Raw genomic sequence first — 20,800 nt, 5'->3', positions numbered from 1 at the left:
ACTGTCCCTGGACTCTGTATCCTTTTCTCCTGACAAGGTGGAGAGCTTGCTTTCAAACCTCGAGTCAGATTCTGCAACCGGTCCAGACGGCATCAGCCCACGTGTCCTCAAAGCCTGCTCTTCTGCTCTTGCTCACCCTCTCTCTGTTCTATTCACCCTCTCATTTTCCCAAGGTCATTGCCATCTGCTTGGAAATCTGCTAACATCACTGCCCTGCATAAAAAAGGTGCAAAAACAGATCCCTGTAACTACAGACCAATCAGCCTTCTCCCAATCATCAGCAAGGTTATGGAATCCATCATCGCTTCAGACATGAAATCCTTCCTCTTCTCCAATGGCTTGATTTCCAATCATCAATTTGGTTTCAGACCAGGTCACTCTACCCTGGATATGCTGCTACTGCTCTCCCATCAATGGATGGAGGTCCTCAATGCCAGACAGGAAATCCGAGCCGTATCCCTGGACATATCACGTGCTTTTGACACAGTCTGGCACCCTGCCCTACTCACCAAACTCTCTTCCCATGGTATTCAAGGCCATCTCCACTCATGGCTCGCAGACTTCCTCTCCTGTCGCAGTCAACGTGTGGCCCTAAATGGAGTTCTTTCATCCCCTCTTCCTGTGCAGGCTGGAGTTCCTCAAGGTAGCGTTCTGGGCCCTGTTCTTTTTCTGGTTTTCATCAATGATCTCTCGGACTCTCTGGAAAATCCTCTATTTCTCTTTGCCGATGACTCCACCCTCTGCCGTACCATCTGTCATCCCTCAGACCGGCAAGCAGCAGCTTCTTCGCTCACTGCAGATCTGGATAAAATCACAAACTGGTCCACCACGTGGAACATGTCTTTCAATCCAGACAAATCTCACACTCTCACTATGTCTCTTCGAAAGGACCGTTTACAAAACCCCCCCATCCACTTTCTCAACAATCCTCTGGAAGAAGTCTTTTCTTTCAAGCTTCTGGGTCTCACTATCTGCCATGACCTTTCCTGGGAAAGTCACATTTCCAACCTTGCCTCTAAAGCCAGTCGCCGACTGGGAATCCTCCGTCGTGCAAAGTCCTTCCTCGGCCCTCTTGAGCTCCTGACCACTTACAAAGCTTTTGTCCGTAGCCTGATGGAGTACTGCTCTCCCCTCTGGGCTGGTGCTCCTGCCTCCCACCTTTCTCGACTTCACGCTGTCGAAACCAGGGCATTTAAGATCATTGGCATCTCCCGCAATGAAGCTGAGTCTTTGGGCCTCTCACTCAATCACCGCAGGTTAGTCGGTGGTCTTTCTGTCTTCTACCGACTCCTCTCCAGCCTTGCCCCCCCTGCTCTCTCTGCGATTTGTCCCAACCACATTTCCACAGGGCGCTCAAGGTCCGCCAACAACCCCCTTCTGGTAAAACTACCAAAATCACGAATCACTGCTCATCTTCACTCTTTCATTCCTCTTTTTCCCGCCTTTGGAATAAACTTCCTCACTCTATTCTTTCCCATTCTTCCCTCCAGGCTTTCAAAACAGCTGTTCACCACCACCTCTTATCTTCCCCCATCCAAATCCTCGATCTTTTCTACCCGCGATAATCCACCCAAGCCCACTTACTTCAATTCTCCTGCTTTCCTTCCTGAAAGTCCCTGTAATGTCCATCCTCTCCTCGCCATGTTCCCCGTCCCATCCCCATCCCTCTCCCTTCCACAGTTCACCTGTGTCTGTTCCCCAATGTTTTGTCCCTTCCACTCCCGCCCCTCTTGTCTCATGCCTCCTTGCTGTGAGTTGTGTGTTCGCTCTCATACGAGCCTCGACCAAGGTATACAAAAAAAAAAAAAAAAAAAAAAAAAAAAACACATTCCATTTTCCATCACACCCATCACACTTTACGATGACTAATGAAACCGATCATTTCGTATGCAGTTCCACTGGAACACAAATTAATTATTATATCCATCATCTTATATCAATTCATATTGTCTGTGGGTCAAGGGGACTTACGGTGCACCCCCCCCCCCTCACTCCTATGATCCAACTTAATGTGCATATGTCTGTTCATTGATTTCCCCTTAAATGGAAAAAAGATGTTAACATTGAAAAAACTCTTGGTCTATGTTTTCTCGCACCCTATTGGAACCCATGTCAAAATGTCACTTTTTCAGCATTTCCGCCATTTCTTGAGGTTATTGAAATTTGTGCACTTTGTTATTGCAATGCCTCAGTAGTTACTGGCTAAAATTTGATCTCATAGCACAACCAATATAACATGCCAACTTTGTAATATATTAAACAAATCTTTGAAATGTTTGTCTTGCATCTCACACCATTGTGTTGAAAATTATTGCCAATATACAAACAAATCTACTTTAAACATGACGGACGCTCGGTAGAGCGCATACCTCCGCCTGGTAATGCCTGATCCACAAGAACATATCGGGTCCAATACATTTTTGAAATATCATGCTATATATCATTTTTGGCACCATCTCTCAATGGTGAAGAATCACTTTAAAAATTCTCATACACACATCTGGATCCGGATCTTCACCAAAGTCTAATCATTTCGTCCTTTCACACACCCAACTTCTCCACCAAATTTCATCCAAATCCGTCGAAAACTTTTTGAGATATCGTGCACACAAACAGACAGACGGGGGTGAAAACATAACCTTCCACCTTCGGTGGCGGAGGTAATAATATGACAAAGAACAAAAATCAAGTAAGTATATGAGATGTATGCAAAGAATGATTTCTCCTTAATACTTGTAAAGGACTGCAGCACAGATACGAGGGAAGGAAACAAATATGAAATAGAAATAACATTGACGTATTTGTCCTTGCTAGACACAAAGTACCTTCATGTCACAGAGGAAAAGTTACAAGTATAACTCTGTGCAGATGTTTAAAGAAAAACAAAATGAAAAGCTACTGTCTCACAATATGCCATATTGTTTTACAAGATGATCATTCAATTGACAATGAACTGCTTTTCTTTCAAAAATGTTTAACCTCAGAACATGTCACCCATTTCTGTCCAAACGCAAGATGAAAATATCCATCCATTGAGACATACTCTGTACAGAGTGCCGGTGCTGCCGAAGCAGTCTCCTGGGCGATTGGGCACAATCCTGGATGGGTCGACACTCCGGCACAGGATACTCAAATGGCTCAACCATCCCAGCAAGCTGGTACTCATGTTGCCGAACTCGGAAGGATGACGGGCTGATTAATATATCATGAGTAAGAAATTCTAATCAATGTTTCCCCATAGATGTATGGGGAAGCAGGTTTCTCTTATTATTTGTCATCTGTGTCTGAAAAGTCATGTTCACTGGCTGAATCAAACTCGTCATCACTTGAGTCCTCTTCTGTTGATTCAAGAACAACCAACTTAGGTGGAAGGGTGTCAAGCTTAAACCACAATGGCTCTATTTTGTCTCCACTGGCATTCCAACAATGGTTATTCGTCGGAAAGGGGATATGGGGATCTGGAAGATGGACCCTCTTCCATATTGCCACTTGCTAATTAACTCTGTGGCTGTGTACTTCCAGACTGCTCTCACACAGATGCTAAATCTGCATTGCCAAAGGTGGTGAGTACATCTGAATCACCTCTGCATTTCTCCTTCATCATTTGGAGCTGGGTGGGCTTCATCAACGTCTTTGAATCTTGATTTGCTGCACAATGCACTTGTGAATTCTTCCAGGCCTGTTATTAGTTCATCTGAAACAGACCAAGATTCTCCCAGGTTTGCAAGAGGTGTAATGAGCTTGTTGGATTTTGCAAGTGTTTGATGGGCTTGATTTTTCCCAAACCCTCTAAAGGCACTTGTGGAATCAGAGCCAGTGAATGCATGTAGACCAAGTAAGGCAGAGCAATACTCTGGAGTGAACTTTTTGTCAAATTGAGAGACATAAATTAACCTTTTCTTGTTGCCTCTTCCTGCATCAAAGAGCAAGGTAACATTTGAGATCTGTTGGGCAGGGTGCAGCAAAATGAAGAAAATGTCGCTGCCAGGGTTCGTTACTCGTACATTCTTGTACGGTTGTTCTTTACCATACGTGCAGTAGAGAATTGCATGGGAATCTGTTCCTTCCTGAAATGATTTCAGAGAAGTGATCTCTGATTGTGTTATTGCTTCCCATCAAGAGAGGTTAACAAGTACCCAGCTCCTTCCCGGATGAATATCATTTTCTTGCCCTGAAGTTTCTTTGTCATGTCACCTTTACGCCATACGTGCTGTAGGACGTATATAAGCTGTTTCCTGTTGTCATCATCAGTCAGGAATTGTTTCCATTCTCCTGGTTTCTTTGTATTCCCTTCCTGAATGATTTTCTTCTCTCCACATCCTCTTCTCTGCCTTTCACATGACGTGACCGAGTCTGTGTTGTGCATGTCAGAACTGAAGATGGGACGACACTGCATTGAAGATATTGAGGCTTATCTCTTGGAAATTCTCTGGGAGCTACCTCATGTAATACGAGACAGCATTTCTACTATCGCCGTCTCATCATTAGGAGGTGGAGTTGAATCGTCAACATCCTTAACAAGATGCTGGAAGCCCTCGGATTTGTCAATTTTTGCCCAAAAACTGTCTGATGTACTTATTGAGTCAGGAGATATTGCAATATATATATATATATATATATATATATATATATATATATATATATATATATATATATATATATATATATATATATATATATATATATATATACACATACACATACATTCATAAAAGGCAATGTGTGTCTGTCTCCTCCATAACTCCAAAACCATAAAACCTATCAGCCTGAAACTTTGCATGCCTCCAAAGAAAACTCCAAGGAAGTGCAAGAGTGAAAACTGGGTGTTCGGGGTCAGTAAAACGCCCCTTTTGAAGATAATTAATGGCCTTATTTAATTATATCCTTCACGATCCTCAGCCACCTCATGTCTGGGACTTGGGTCATCTCCTGGGTAACCTCGCTGGGGTCTGAAGTTGCCATGCTTTTTGGCCTGCTCAACCATGTCTTGACTTGGAACAGGCCGCAACAATTTCTTTACAATAAAGTTTGTTTTTTTCCACTTTCCTCACTCGTATTATCAAATGCCTGTTCATCATAGCTATGGATCGCTGGGAATATTGTAATGCTTATAAGCACCTGGAGATTCCAGTGTTTGTGGCTTTATTTCATTTGCGCATATGAATAACTGAGAGAATCTCTTAAACTAAGCAGAATTACAAAATGTAAACTCCACATTTGAAAGTATCAGCAGTTCTGACTCCGAAAAAAAAAATGTTGATTTGTCCAATTCGGACATTGCATGGGCATTTCTGGGTGCATAGTTGTGTCGAAGGCAATTGGCAATCGCTTGCCCAGCTGGGAATTCCGTGGAGTGCTTGTTTGAGTGCTAAAGCCACTTACCGAGCTGCACAGTTCGTGTCTCGATCAGGATGTACAGTCGACAGTTACTACAAGGTACAGGTACATATACAGCACACACCTGATGTGGTACATGTGGGTAGATTTGAATCTGTATAGACTCTCCGTGGGTGTGTGAACATGCCATGCCCGTTATGGGTGCCTTGCTGGCAAAGTTTCATCCCATATATTATGGAGGTTCTGTCATGTTTTCCTTTGTCCTTACGCCTGTTTCGAAAGCATTTGGTTATCGGATTTGTTTTACAAAGGTAAAATATTTCTCTTTGTGAGTTTCAAAGCAAAATATATTTCATAATGCCCAATTTCTGAGCTGTTTACCGTATTAATGTACTTTCTAAATTACCGAACCAAATGTTTTTCCTCCCATCACACGCAGCTGTTTATAAAGATTAATGTTTCTGAACATTTCCCTGAAACGTCTATATAAATGTAACATTGTTTTTCGGTGAAAGCTACTCAAGGTTTCTGGGTTGCAAACAACACGTACTGTAGTCGGTAATCACACTGACGTCAACCTGCCAATTCCTGAAAAATTGTCAATGTCGGCCAAACATGTATCTGTGTGTGTGTGTGTGTGTGTGTGTGTGTGTGTGTGTGTGTGTGTGTGTGTGTGTGTGTGTGTGTGTGTGTGTGTGTGTGTGTGTGTGTGTGTGTGTGTGTGTGTGTGTGTGTGTTGTTCACAAAGCATAACATATTCTATCTGATCACTCCCCTACCCCCCAATGCTCTCTCTCCCTCTCTCTGTCTCTCTGTCTCTGGATGTATCCAGATGGTCATTATGTCTGGAACACTCAGGTCAGGTATGGGAGCATGTGCCAGAACAGCACGTCGCTGCGTCCACTTTCCGCCGGTACTCCAGGGGCCTCCGTCTGGCCATCCCCCAGGCAGATGCCAGGCCCATCCCCATCTCCTTGAGATGATGGTCAAGTCAGGTTATCGGAACAGTGGTTATCTCCATATGTGTCTGGATGGTGGTTACGTCTGGGCGGGGTTTTTCTCCAGACGTGGCTGGATGGGAGTTTGTCTGTGGATGTGTCCAGGCAGTGTTTGTCTGGATACGTCTGAGTGGTGTTTATCTCTGGAGTTGTCTGAGCGGTGTTTGTTTATGGATGTATCTGGGCATTGTTTCTCTCAAGATGCGTCTAGGCGGTGTTTGTCTCCAGAAGCATCCGGGCAGTGTTTGTCTCCAGACGTGTCTGGGCAGTGTTTGTCTCAGGACGTGTCCGGGCAGTGTTTGTCTCCGGACGTGTCCGGGCGGTATTTATGTCTGGATGCGAGTTTGTCTCCGGACGCGTCCGGGCGGTGTTTCTCTCCAGACGTCATTAGGCGGTGTTTGTCCGGAGCGGTGAAACACCAGGCGGTGTTTGTCTCCGGATGTGTCCAGGCAGTGTTTGTCTCCAGATACGTCTGGGCAGTGTTTGTCTCCAGACGCGTCCAAGCAGTGTTTGTCTCTGGATGGTTCCGGTCGGTGTTTGTCTCCGGACGCGTCCGGGTGGTGTTTGTCTCCGGACGCATCTGGGCAGCGTTTGTCTGCAGCAGTGCATGGTAGATCCCCTGGGTCCACAGATGAATAGCACAACCCTCCTTCACAATGAGTTTTCACACAGTTACAATGAACATTCTCTTTGAGGACACACTCGGGCTGGGTCAATTGTCATCCATGTGATTGACAGTTCATTTTATGATACTGTCCATCCATGTCCATTGGGTGACGGGGAATTTATCATTTATCATGTCAGGGGGCAACCCTTAGAAGCCAAGTAAACAATATATTGGAAGATTGATGTCAATATGACATCGTTGTCATCATCTATCTCGACAAAGTTTATCATTATAAGATCATCTGACAGTCCAACACTCCAGGCAAGGAGGTTATACAACACTCGTATATTAATGGAGTAATTTGAAGTGCATGTTTTACCATATTTTACAATAGGGCTGGTTACATGATTTGAGGACGTTGTTGTTCTCCATCATTTTGGATTTAATAAGAGGTACATATGGAATTGCTGAAAACAATGCAGGTGATTTTGTTCACAGATCTGAAATTCAACACTTATTATGGCCAAGGAGCCAGAAACATGTCTCGCACTTTTTTCTGGCAGGATGCTCAGCACACCTGGGGGAAGGAATCAATGCACATTATCATTTCAGTTAAGAAATGTTTGAGGTATACACTGACTCATAGGATAGCATGTCAGTCCACTCTGTGCAGTGGCTTCTCAATTGTTAAAGTTACTGGAATTATCATGCTTTCTGGCGTGGATTGTAATCTCCATTTGCGGGTTTCAGAAAAAGGGGATGGAGTCCACCACCCAGGACACAAAATATCCACTTCCATTTCAGTATAGGATCATGTTTCAAGGACCAAGTTGTGAAGTTTGGTTGTTCTCACCCATCATACCTTAAACCTAGCAATATTCCCTGCGGAATGTGTTTGAGCCTATGCATGCATTTTGCATGATTGTTTATGAACGGGTTTGTGCGATCGTGTTCATGCATAAATGTCATAACCACAACACATATAATTGCTAGATGATGCCTCATTAAGAGCTCCTGGATCGATATCGATATTCGTGCAATTCTGAGTTATGTGCATTTTTGTGCTGAGGTTGCACACATACAGGTGGTGTATACGCTCAGTCACTGGTTTGCACACCTACTGGAAGTAAAATAAAAATAAAACAAAACTACAGTGAAAACTCCCAAATCTGAAATTCCAAAATGTGAACAAATTTCGAACTTCAATTTTTTTTATTTTAAATAATTATTAAAAACCAAAAAAATTAATGCGTCATCTGCTTCATACGGATTCATCTGCTGGTGTGATGGCCACATTCAAGAAGTTTACCATGAATGGCTGTATTTGGGCAGTTACATGTGTATAGGACTCGTCACACAACCAACATTCAAAAATGCATGGCATAATTTATGGGCACTAATCATGCTCGATGGCACTGAGCAACCTGATAATTTTGAAGGTTTTAAACTTTCAAGTGAGAAGGTTGACACAGCAGAATAATGTTATGCAAAGGGTATGAACACTGAAATGGGCAAGGATTTGCATGAAGATGACATTGTGGAGTAGATGAATTACGACGGTGAAGCACCTGTGGTCTGCCAGATGATGGATGAAGAGATTGTTGACATGGTTATTAACCCTAATGAAGATGACGGTGAAAGTGACAATGAAGAAAAATAAATAAATCGGAAGATGACCATTGATCAGGGAATAAAACTTGGAGAACAGGACAATAAGCTTCTTGAAGGAGATGAGTTTAATATCTCAACAAGAAATAATGAATCTTGACCTTAACTCAGAGAAACTAATGAAAAAGAAACTGAACTTCATGAAATAAATTTCTGAAAATGTTTAAAAGGGCAACAGAACATTGTAAACAAACTTTAAGTGGTAGTTCAACCTCTTCACAAAGCTCATGTGTCCTCTTCTACTCCTCACATCCCACATCCCTTATTTGTCCAACTCTTCCTCTATTGTGTCCTTCAACCCTGCTGTTGGTCTCCTGGGTCCCCCCCTGTCTCTTTCTCTCTCTGCTGTTCCTTTTGTTCTGTTGCATCGTGATCCATTCAGTGCTATAGCGCTTCCACGAGCCTTGGCTTCATGTACAAAAATGAAATTTAATTGAATAAATAATGTTTCATGTTCTAAAATCCGAAAAATTCTGTAATCCAAATACTGTTTGGTCCCAAGGAATTTGGATTTGAGAGTTTTTACTGTAATATAACCACAAAGTATTCGGTCTTCTGTCCAGCGTATTACCTTTTCGTCGATTTACTTCACCCAGAAACCTCAGTAGTCTTACGAGTTTGTGACGATTCTACTGTCAAAAGACATTCATAAGCAAACTCCATAAATATTGCACACTCCATTGGGGAAGGAATTCCCTGACAACAGCCTGGTGGAGCCAGGTTATCTGCTAGTTGTCCGAAAATGAATATACCAAAAAAGGAACGTTCAATAGTTTTATTGTTATTCGAGATACTGACATAAATTTGATTTGAATACATTCATTAGACTTGTTTGTCTGGGTTTGAGTTTGTCGGTTTTTAAAATAGACTCGAGTGTGCTCAGCTGAAGCCATCTGGATCGGAGGCGAAGTTTAATGGAGTTTAATGCCATGTTGCATTTATTGGGTCAGAAGGGCTCTGTTTTGGTTTATTTATATATATATATATATATATATATATATATATATATATATATATATATATATATATATATATATATATATATATATATATATATATATATATATATACCCTGTATATACATACATACACGTATAAACATTTCACCTTGGTTGTGGATCGTCAGCACAAAGTAGTGCCCCTTTCCATCTGCCATGACTTGAACATCCTTTCAGATTATAAGTAACTCAACCTTCTAACTCAATATCCTTCCTCCAATGCAATGCCGGATCCCTCCTCCCGCCCTTCCCCTGCCTTCTCCCACACCAGATCCCTCCTCCCACCTCCACAATTTCTCTCCCTCTCCCACCCACCTCTCCCTCCTCACCCCCTTAATCTCAACTCCCACCTCACCACTTCCCCTCTTTCCTCTCACCCCTTCTTCCTCTTCCCCCCCTTTCCCTCCCTCTTTCCTCCCCCCCAGACTCTCATTCTACCCCCTTCCCTCCCTGCATTAATCATATTCGTTAATCAATATGCTTCACTCAATATACAGTAATTGTCGGAACAGCAGAAAAAGTGGAGATGGAAACATAGCCTTCCTAAAATAAATGTGATTATTATTATTTATAAGAATCGGTAATTTCTTCACATTTTCAGATTTCACTCCGGAGTTTGACAGTTATTTAGTCCATGAGATCCGATTCTCAAATCCAAAATCATGTTTTGTTTGTATACTTTCATTGGTCCATGAGAGGAAATCGTGTTTCCGAGGCAAGTCATTTTTCGTCGGCCAAATCAAAATGGCAGCTAAGACCCCTACAAGGTGAAGTTGGGCCGACCAAGGATAAGCCTTTCATGAAGATAAGCCGTTAATTATCTTCAAAAGGGGTGTTTTGATTAACCCAAACTCCAAATTTTCAGTCATGGACTTCCTTGGAGTTTTCTTCCGATGCATGCAAAGCTTCAGGCTGCCAGGTTTCATGGTTTTAGAGTTACTAGTATGGGCCCGTAGGTGCATGACCGTAGGTGAATGCCAGTATGTGCAGCTCTCTCTCTCGCCCCCTCTCTCTCGCCCCCTCTCTCGCCCCTCTCTCGCCCCTCTCTCGCCCCCTCTCTCGCCCCCTCTCTCGCCTCCTCTCTCTCGCCCCCTCTCTCGCCCCCTCTCTCGCCCCCACTCTCATCCCCCTCTCTTGCCCCCTCTCTCTCCCCCTCTCTTGCCGCCCCTCTCTCCCCCCTAGTCTTGTCCTTCCTCTCTCCCCCTCCTCTCTCGCCCCCACTCTCATCCCCCCCTCTCCTGTCCCCCTCTCTCGCAGATATTGGTTGACAGATAAATGGCCGTAACTTGGGAACCGCTCGTCCAATTAATATCAAACCTCAAAAAGGCACATCCGCGGGTCCCCAGCAATATTCCTGGAAAGTTTCAATCAGATCAGACCGTCAAGCGTGCAAAAAAAAAAAAAAAAAAAATAAAACATTCATTGTGACGTCATTCGTGAAGTCATAGCACCGTGTCTTGTCATTGGTCGACAGATAAATGGCCGTAACTTGGGAACCGCTCGTCCGATCGACATCAAACCTCGAAAAGGCACATCCGTGGGTCCCCGGCAATATTCCTGGCAAGTTTCAATGAGATCGGACCGGCGGTCGCAGACAAACAGACACACACACACAAACAGACACACACACACACACACACACACACACACACACACACACACACACACACACACACACACACACACACATTGCTGGAATTATAGATAGATGGAGGAGACACACACACATACTAACTGTCTGACTGATAATTTCTGATGCATTCCAAATATTATGCCAACAACTGTGGGTCGAATTTGTCTCGGAAAATCTGTGCTGATTATTCATGGAAATGTGTGGCCTGATGAGTCGGATTGGCGTTCTGCTGCATCAGACTTTTTTTTTTTTTTTTTTTTGTATACCTTGGTCGAGGCTCGTATGAGAGCAAACACACAACTCACAGCAAGGAGGCATGAGACAAGAGGGGCGGGAGTGGAAGGGACAAAACAGTGGGGAACAGACACATTAGGTGAACTGTGGAAGGGAGAGGGATGGGGATGGGACGGGGAACATGGCGAAGAGAAGATGGACATTTCAGGGACTTTCAGGAAGGAAAGCAGGAGAAATGAAGGAAGTGGGCTTGGGTGGATTATCGGGGGTAGAAAAGATCGAGGATTTGGATGGGGGAAGATAAGAGGTGGTGGTGAACAGCTGTTTTGAAAGCCTGGAGGGAAGAATGGGAAAGAATAGAGTGAGGAAGTTTATTCCAAAGGCGGGAAAAAGAGGAATGAAAGAGTGAAGATGAGCAGTGAGCAGACTTCCCTGTATTTCCTTGTATTTGTGTCCTTATCGAAGCGGTGCAGCAAATCAATGGACACGCACGTAAAACGACCTCGGGAAAATTAATCCCTGTGGATTTATCTTTCTGAACTTGTGTACAACTTTGTTAAATCTAGATAAAACCACAATGAGTGATGGAAGCTTGATCTGACATCCATTGGCCATGTAGCTTCAACACTGACCTACTTTTTAATGCAAATAACTGAGATATGTTGCAATCCTTGTTGATTCCCCTAATTATTTTTAGGAGCTGTTTATTGGAGACAGTTTTGTTGTCTTTGTAGAAGAATTCTGTTTAATCACATCGAGGTTCCTGGCATTAAATATATTGGATAGTCTGCAACACCATGCACCCCAAGTCGAATCAGGTACTCAGTAAATCCTCAGATTAATCTATAATGCTGGGGAAAGGAGGACTTAATCCTTCTTACACAGCGTTTCACCGACCGGCGTTCATTGTGCTTCCAATGCGTTGACATCTGTTCACATTCCAGTCGGTATCGGTGATTATCTTTGCTTGTTTCGGTTTTATTTCATGCTACATTTATTTCCCATTTTGTTTTCGTCCCGTTGTCTTTTTTCTTTTTCTTTTCCCATTACTGTACATGAAATGCATGGTGGTAGTCAGTGGAAGAATCAATACGGTTTGTGATATTTGGCCCTGGGATCTATAGCAGACTGTACAACCTCTGAGCTGTGGCTGGGTGGGACGGGTGAGCGCTTTAGCAAGGGCTGGGCCATAATAAGTGGGGTTTTGGGGCCGTCTTTAATATGGCCCCGGGAGCCCGAGGGTTTCAGCTGCTCTCTTGTGCATTCTCACTGTTTTTAGGTACTATTTTGCAACATTCATTCAGTCAATGTTCTGAAATTTGAACATTTACAGTAAAAAAATTGAAATCATGTTGTGAGACTGCATTGGGAAATGTTACGGGGAAAATGGTCTGGATCCAATTCTGGTTCTCAAAGCCTGTCCTGACCTTCCCTGACACAATGACACAGTAAACTTTGTTGGGTGTCATTGTGTTGTTACCTCCGCCACCGAAGGTGGACGGAGGTTATGTTTTCACCCCTGTCTGTCTGTGAACAGGATATCTCAAAAAGTTATGGATGGATTCTGACGAAATTTGGGAGATGGGTTGGGTGTGTGACAAGGACAAAATGATTAGATTGTAGTGAAGATTTAGATCAGGATCCAGATATTAGAATTGCTTAACCGATTTTTCACCGTTGTGTATTAGGGCCAATAAAGATGTAAATCATATCTCAAAAAGTTATTGATGATTTCAGACGAAACTTGGTGCACAGCTTGTATGTGTGACAAGGACGAATTGGTTAAATTTTGGTGAGGATCTGGTTCTGGATCCATTCGTTTTTAGTTCACCTCGACTTTAGTCAGGTGACCTTATGTGATCGAGCAGTGTCCGTAGGTGCGCGAATCAATCAATCAGCGAGTCAGTCGGTCTGAAAACACTTGAACCAAGCACACGATTTTCATGAAACATGGCCACAAGCTTCATATCTGATTCCGAACAAAGGTGCATTGACCGCATCAAATTCTGCGCTCATTAATGGGGTCTACGGGGTTTTTTTGACTGACCCCTGAAAATAGGTATTTGCTCTCCTCTCCCAAACTACATACACAATTTTGATGAATTTTGACCACAACCTTCATTACCCATGATGTACTAAAGTTTATCGACCTCAGCAAAATCTGCGCTCATTAAGGGGGTCTACAGGAGGGGTTTTGACCCCCCCCCCAAAAAATAGGGTTTTGCTCTCTTCTCTGAACTACACACACAATTAAAATGAAAGTTGACCACAACCTTCATTACTTGTGATGTACCTAAGGTTAATAGCATCAAAAAAATTCAGTCTATGGAGGTCTGTAGGTGGTTTGAGTGACTGTTGCTCCTGATCCAGGTGAGCTTCAGGACAGGTGGTCCTATTTTTTTTAACATCGTAAGTAATTCTTCACCATTGAGAAATGGGGCCAAAAACGATATACTTGTATAGCACGATATTTCAAAAAGTTGTGGACGGATTATGACAAAACTTTGTGGATGAGTTGGGGAGGTGACGAGAACAAGCGCATCAGTGGGATACAAACCTTGTTCAGTTTAACTGTTCAGCCTGGCAGAGGTATATGCTCCACTGAGTGCCGTTCTAGTTACTTCTGCCACCAAAGGTGAAGGAGGTTATGTTTACGCCCCTTTCTGTCTATTTGTTTGTCTGTTTGTTTTTTTGTGTGCAGGATATCTCAAAATGTTGTGGACAGGTTCATTGTGTAACAAGGATGAAGTAATTAGATTTTGGTAAAGATCTGGATCCGGATCTGACGACTAGAATTTTTTAATGCGATTCTTCACCATTGAGAGTTCGGGCCAAAAACAATATATATAGCACAAAATCTCAAAAAGTTATGGTCGAATTCTGACGAAATTTGGTGGACATGTTGGGTGTGTGACGAGGAAGAATTCCTTCAATTTTGGTGGAGATCCAAATGCGGAAACAGATCTGATAATTTTTTTAAAAGTGATTCTTCACCATTGAGAAATAGTTGGTACTAAACTGATATAGAGCATGAAATCTCAAAAAGTTGTGGACATTCGGACAAAACTTGGTGGACAGGTTGGGTGTATGACCATGACGAATTGATTCGATTTTGGTGAAGATCCTCCGAATCTGGATCTTGATACGTGAATTATTTAATTTTTAATCATTCTTCACCATTGCGTGTTTGGGCCAAAAACGACATGTAGCACAATATCTCAAAACCTTGTGGCTCAAAATCCAACATTGATAACAGTGTGAAACCAAGGGTCAACTAATGATGGAACACAAGCAGCTGCTTGTGAACAGATAACGGCTTCAGGAACGGCCACCCAAATATTTTCCCAGGGCAGATAGCATTCCAAGCCAGTTACTGTGACAAAAAGCAGGTACTTATAGGAGCTACAATATATTTGTTTTTAGTACAAAGTAAACCAGAATGTAAAAGTTATTTAATCATGTAGTTGTAGTAATTGATATACCTGGAGCTCATGTGATCTTTCTAGGTCATTAAATAGTTCTAGTCAATTTGATGAGTAAATAATCATTATTACTAAAAGTAATATGTAGCACATTAAAACTAAAACTTTGATATTCATTGTTAAAACAAATACGTATAGAAGTTCATTTAAAGAGCAAATGAATCTCACGTAGGTAGATATATAATCCAACTTGAGTACGTTAGTTTATTTCAACTGCGAGGGCGTGTCAATGTCTAAAGTGTGTCAAATGTAATTTACCTCTACACCAGAGCTCTCTATCTTGCGAAGGAACAGAATGCAACTGTGGATGCAAATTTTTCCAAAATTAGCAAAATGGGTTTAAGGGTGATAAAAAAATTAAAATCAAAATGTTGCCAATTTAATTTGATTGATAATAATTAACTTGAAAAAGTAAATCTTTTGAGCAGATAGCACAATGTATTGTTATAACCCTTTAATGGGAAATGTACTCAAATACAACATGATTAGTACATCTATTTTAATAATATATTTGCATTTTTAAATGACCTTCTATCTCTTGACTGCATTGGAAGGTGAATCAATCTGCTCAGTAAAAACACCTCTGTTCCCCAAAACAGAATGGCCTTCCAAATAATCTTTAATCTTTATTCAGTAGAATATAATCATCTGTTTAGCTTATTAAGGGATTCTTATATAAATAATTATCTACTGGTGTCTGAAAGTCTGGCTGGAAACAGGAGTCCAGCTTAAATGGAATGTGTGTGAAGGTAATGTCCAGAACTCCAATCAACCTTCAGGTCATAAATATTCCTCAGCCCTTTGAAATTGAGCTAACCTTTCGAATGGCTGCTACGACAAGGCTTTGAGTGATCTCTCCCCTGAACCCAACAACGTCAGCCTTGGTGCCAGTATGTCGAGAGGATGAACAGACATCGTCTTACTGAATATTATGTAAGAACTGAAAAAGTCCATGTCCGGCAGAATCGGTGAGAGACTGTGTTGCTTCTTGAAATTCCTCTGAATTCTCCATATCGATATGTTCGTGTTTGTTTATGTTTGTTTTTAATAAATGACTCAAATGTACAGGAGGAATTGAGAATTCTTCTGCACAACTATCTTCACTCTCGCTATGCGTATGGGGTGCAATAGACACACTTTAGACATTGACACACTCTCGCAGCTTATATAAACTAACGTAGTCAAGTATTCAAAAATTGTGTCTAAAAATTGCAACTATCTATACACATGGGGTCTTTAATCCATTGGAGGTGGGGATCACCAGAAGGGTCTTTCACCCACAGAATTTTTTGCCCACAGGCTGGAGAATCTTTCACCTCACCTGTGCGCAGACAGGACTAAAGCATGAGTCACATTTGCTCTACGGCTAGGATACGGCTCACATTTTGCGGCCGTACCCCCCCTGAATTGACAGAAACGTGCGGCGGCCGCAGAGTTGCTGAGGTGGCCTCAGGGTGGCCCTACGCCGTTTGGCTATCTTTTACAGGCCGTAGGGGTCTCCGTGGAATTAAAGCACGGAGTTATAACCTTTTTCATTTCTAGGTTGGCCGTAGCAGTTCGACAAGCCGTAGCCATGACGTAGATGTGTTCCACGTCGACCGTACGTAGGGCGTACGGTGGGCTTGCGTTATTCGTGCATTTTCCGTAGGCTCGTATCAATGAAAAATGAATTTTTTTTTATCATGAATTTTATCATTTTATCAATGAATTCTTATCATGTGCAGGTAGCCCAGCCTCTGCCATTGAGGAACAACCAGCACCATCTGTATATAACCTGGTCCACAATCTACATGACAGATATGAGATATGATATACATGTGAAAACGAACTGGTGTATATACCCACTTGTTACCGTCCGTCTGGCCGCACGTTCGCCTTAGGGCCCCCCTGCGGTCCCCTTGCGGGCATCTTGAGGCTACCTTGCGTCTGCCTTGAAAATTCTAAGGTCGTCGCAGGGACGCCCTAAGGTCACCGTGCGACATCAAATCAAAGACCGTACGGAACCCCCACGTTTTCGGTCTCCACAATTTATAAATACGCCGTGCGGCTCCCCGAAAAATAAAAACGTATGTGACTGCTACATTGTGTGACCGTTGGAATACTGCGGCCGCCCTATAATTGCTAGTGGCCGTAGATTTTTTTAGACCCAACGGCCGCCGAGCCAAATGTGACTGAAGCATAACCTATGCTACCTAGTGGGGTCTTGCACTCATGACAGTATGTATCATTGAAAGAGCGTATGAGTCTCACATGGGCAGATACATAATCAAACTTGAGTACATTAGTTTATTTCAACTACGAGAGTGTGTCAATGTAATTTACCTCCACAATGGAATTGGGAAAATTGGTGGATGAGTTGGGTAGGTGACAAGAACAAGCTGATTAGATTTTGGTGAAGATCCAGATGCAGATCTGGCTTATCAGTGGGATACAAAATGTAAACTGTTTAGCCTGGTGGAGCTCTGTGCGCTCTACTGAGTAATGTTCTCGTTTTGTATGCTTTGGAGTGCAATTCATTGTATAATTACATTCTCAGATCTTTCCTTGAGGCAGTCAAATAAACTTATTTTATAACATGGCATTTTCCTTTGCACACTGACAGGAAAAGGTGGAATATGCCTTCCTAATCATCTTCACAGTGGAAACTTTTCTCAAGATTATTGCTTATGGCCTGGTGATGCATCCAAGTTCTTACATCCGCAATGGCTGGAATTTGCTGGACTTCATTATCGTAATTGTTGGGTGAGTGTCACACCTCATTTCCATTTATATTTACTATCGGACCCCACTGTTCACGTATGACGAGTTCCTGAAAATTGCCGTCAATGTCAGGGCATTGTCTTATTATTTTATTTTTTATTATATTGTCGGGGGCCGGGGCTCGGATAAGAGGGCCACGATGGGGGGGGGAGCTATCTCGGCTACCACCAAACTCCCCGGAATTGTAGGCCATCACACATGGATAATTCCGTGACGTGGCAGGTCACTAACTGACCGTGAACGCCAGTAACTCAACCGCGTGACCTCGGGTCCTCTAATATCTGGATTAACCGGGTTACCTAATCAATCATGTGATTTAATTACCGGGGAATACGCCCTCGGTATGCCTTGTCTGAACCGGATCACTTGACCGATCGGATGCAGCCGAGCGACCCTGCCAAAGACGTACCGGCTAAAAGGAACGGATCGTTGGGAATAACGTCCTGGCTAAGGGCTAAGCTAGGATTTGGACCATTCTGGATCAATGAAAGAACAGCCAAAAATTAGCTGGGGACATTTCTAATAATAATAATTTATTTACAAGCAGACGAGGAAAGTTATGTGGTACAGTGAATAGTTTTATTGGTGTGTGTAATGTAGGCATAGAAACAAGCGTGAGGTGCAACAATGGACAAGCAACTTACAAAAGTAGACACAGAGCAGACTTAACCCGAATTAATATTAATCTTCTGCAATCTTAACTTTTGAGGACAGGTGCCAGGACACACACACACACACACACACACACACACACACACACACACACACACACACACACACACACACACACACTAATGAAGAGAAAAATAAGAGGACATGAGGCTAACAGTCTCTGAATACCTTGCACAATTTCCTGATCGCGCCACCAATACGTTTTGGGGGATGCTCCACTGGGCGATACCTCCCTGACAGCTGGCACGCAGTTTCTTCATGGCACTTCGTTCAGCTCGTGTCGGTCCATAGAATGAGACACGACCATCGGGCGTAAAGGGAGGGACTTGGGTGGAGAAGGCAGAGTCAGAAGCGGAATGGGTGGAGAAGGTGGAGTTGAGAGCAAGTGGGCAGAGTGGTAGACGGGACCAGGTGGGTGGGTGGCGGTGTGTGGGTAGAGAAGTGCGGAGAAGTGAAGGCGGAGTCGCGGCCATGACGGCGGGTGAAGAAATCGGAGTAGAAGGCGAATTGGAGATTCAGAGAGAGAGAGAGATAGAACGAGAATGGCTTCTCCATCCGCTTTTTATAAACCCCGCGGTGTGGGGCAGGGGGCCAACCCAGAGCGATGCGTCGTCACCTGAATTGAGCGCTCTGAGTGGCCTCGGCCCCCACGCGGCCCGGCCGCGATGGTCGGAAGCGGCTCCACTCCACTTCCGGCAAGATGGCCCCAAGTTGTGGAATCGTCTCGCTCCGACCTCACGACATGATATGCATCGCCCCGCACCGAACTCTGCAACATGAATTGCCTTGCATGAACTCCCGGACCATGCCCCGATGACCGGCCAGGGTCATGTCGGCCCCGCATGCCCGCCTGGGCACCCCCGGCTAGCGCTGGTCAATGTGCCTGCTCTGTGATGCGCCACGTGGCTCGATCTACACAGCATGCCCCTGCATGATCGCAGCTTCACCGGCCGGAGAGGCGAGAAGGCGTCCCCGTCCACGGGAATCACCTGCGGCCGCCAGCGAGGATCAAAGGTAAGATATGACAATCTCATGCACAGACAAGACCAAGATGTGGGCCATTCGTGCCCTGCTATGTACGATGATAAAGTGTCGCGAGCAGTGCATGGGTCTGCCTTCAAGCACATTCCGTACAATGCGCATGGATCTGCCATTAAGCACGTGGCCAGCACTCGCGTCTGCCTGATTCTGTTATCATGTGCGTGGGGCAAAACCCGATCTGTGTCAGAAATTGAGGGGAACGATCGGATATAATAATTAGAAGGAGGTATGGAGGGAAAAGAAGATGCCGATATAATGAAATCCAGAAATGGGTAGAAAAGTAAGAGCCTCTCGTGTCTTACACACTTGTGTTCCGTACAACATGGTGAAGTTGTTGTTTTTCCATTTTCAGCCTCTGACAATGTAGTTACTGGCACCAAAGCTGCCAGCCACGCTCTTGCCGATATTGGGTCATTTGCTTCTGTGTTGTGAAAAACATAATCCGTGCAGCCTCTTGAAGAGATATTCATTGGTATGCCTTTTCAATGCAACCGGCAATGTCATCCCAGATCATTGCAAACGTCAGACGATCATCTCAAGCTTGTGGCAGAGGTTCATTCGAGATCTCCGCAATGCATGTCCCATTGTCCCGCAAAACAAAAGGGAAGGGACTATCAAAACGTATATTATTGGAATAACTGTCGAGGGACTGCTGTATGATGGTTGCTCTTACGTTGGTGGGATGCGGTTCCGAGAAATGCAACTATATATATGTATGTATGTATGTATGTATGTATGTATGTATATATATATATATATATATATATATATATATATATATATATATATATATATATATATATATATATATATATATATATATATATATATATATATATATATATATATATATATATAGTTACGAATTCCGCCGGTTCGACACCCACGCACGACCACTTACGGCCCAACCGCAGCCGCGCGTCCGCCGAAAACCGGAATTCAGTCGTAGCTTCCGGACAACTCCGGAAACCTGCTCCGAGTGCCTTAACGCACCATAAATTTCCAATATTCTGTCCACGCGGCTTAGGGTTAATCGCCGAATCTCGATATACATAATTATCCACGCAGACAAAAGTACCGATAATTTTTACTTCAATGGACCGTGAGCGGGTTGAGCCGTTACCGTGCCTGCACCGTGCGTGACCCGAGCAGAGATCAACAAGGTCCGTCGGACCAAATGACCACTTTTATTGGCTTTAACAGCCTGCTAATTTCCCGAACGCGCCATGGAAGTCAATCGGAGGAATGGACGCAACGAGCAGGTTTACATTCAAATAATGGGGGTATTTATTAAACAAGCAATCAATGGGGGAAGGGGACATGACACGAGAAAAGCCTACAGCCGATGTATATTTAATTATGTACAGGCA

The 20,800-nt window shown here is 43.5% G+C and overlaps 1 protein-coding gene across 1 annotated transcript in view; it reads left to right on the top strand.

Annotated features, from left to right (window-relative positions):
- LOC147008864 (voltage-dependent L-type calcium channel subunit alpha-1D-like) overlaps positions 1–20,800 on the top strand; it is a 355,309-nt gene that overhangs the window by 101,752 nt on the left and 232,757 nt on the right. The window contains exon 4 of the mRNA XM_085864488.1: positions 17,560–17,699. Coding sequence (XP_085720614.1) covers positions 17,560–17,699 — 140 coding nt within the window. The remainder of the gene's footprint in view (positions 1–17,559; positions 17,700–20,800) is intronic.

This window comes from Eptatretus burgeri, chromosome 18 (assembly GCF_056783735.1).
Source record: "Eptatretus burgeri isolate ZD-2024b chromosome 18, Ebu_testis_v1, whole genome shotgun sequence".
Classification (NCBI taxonomy): Eukaryota; Metazoa; Chordata; class Myxini; order Myxiniformes; family Myxinidae; genus Eptatretus; species Eptatretus burgeri.
This window is presented reverse-complemented; position numbering and strand designations above follow the sequence as displayed.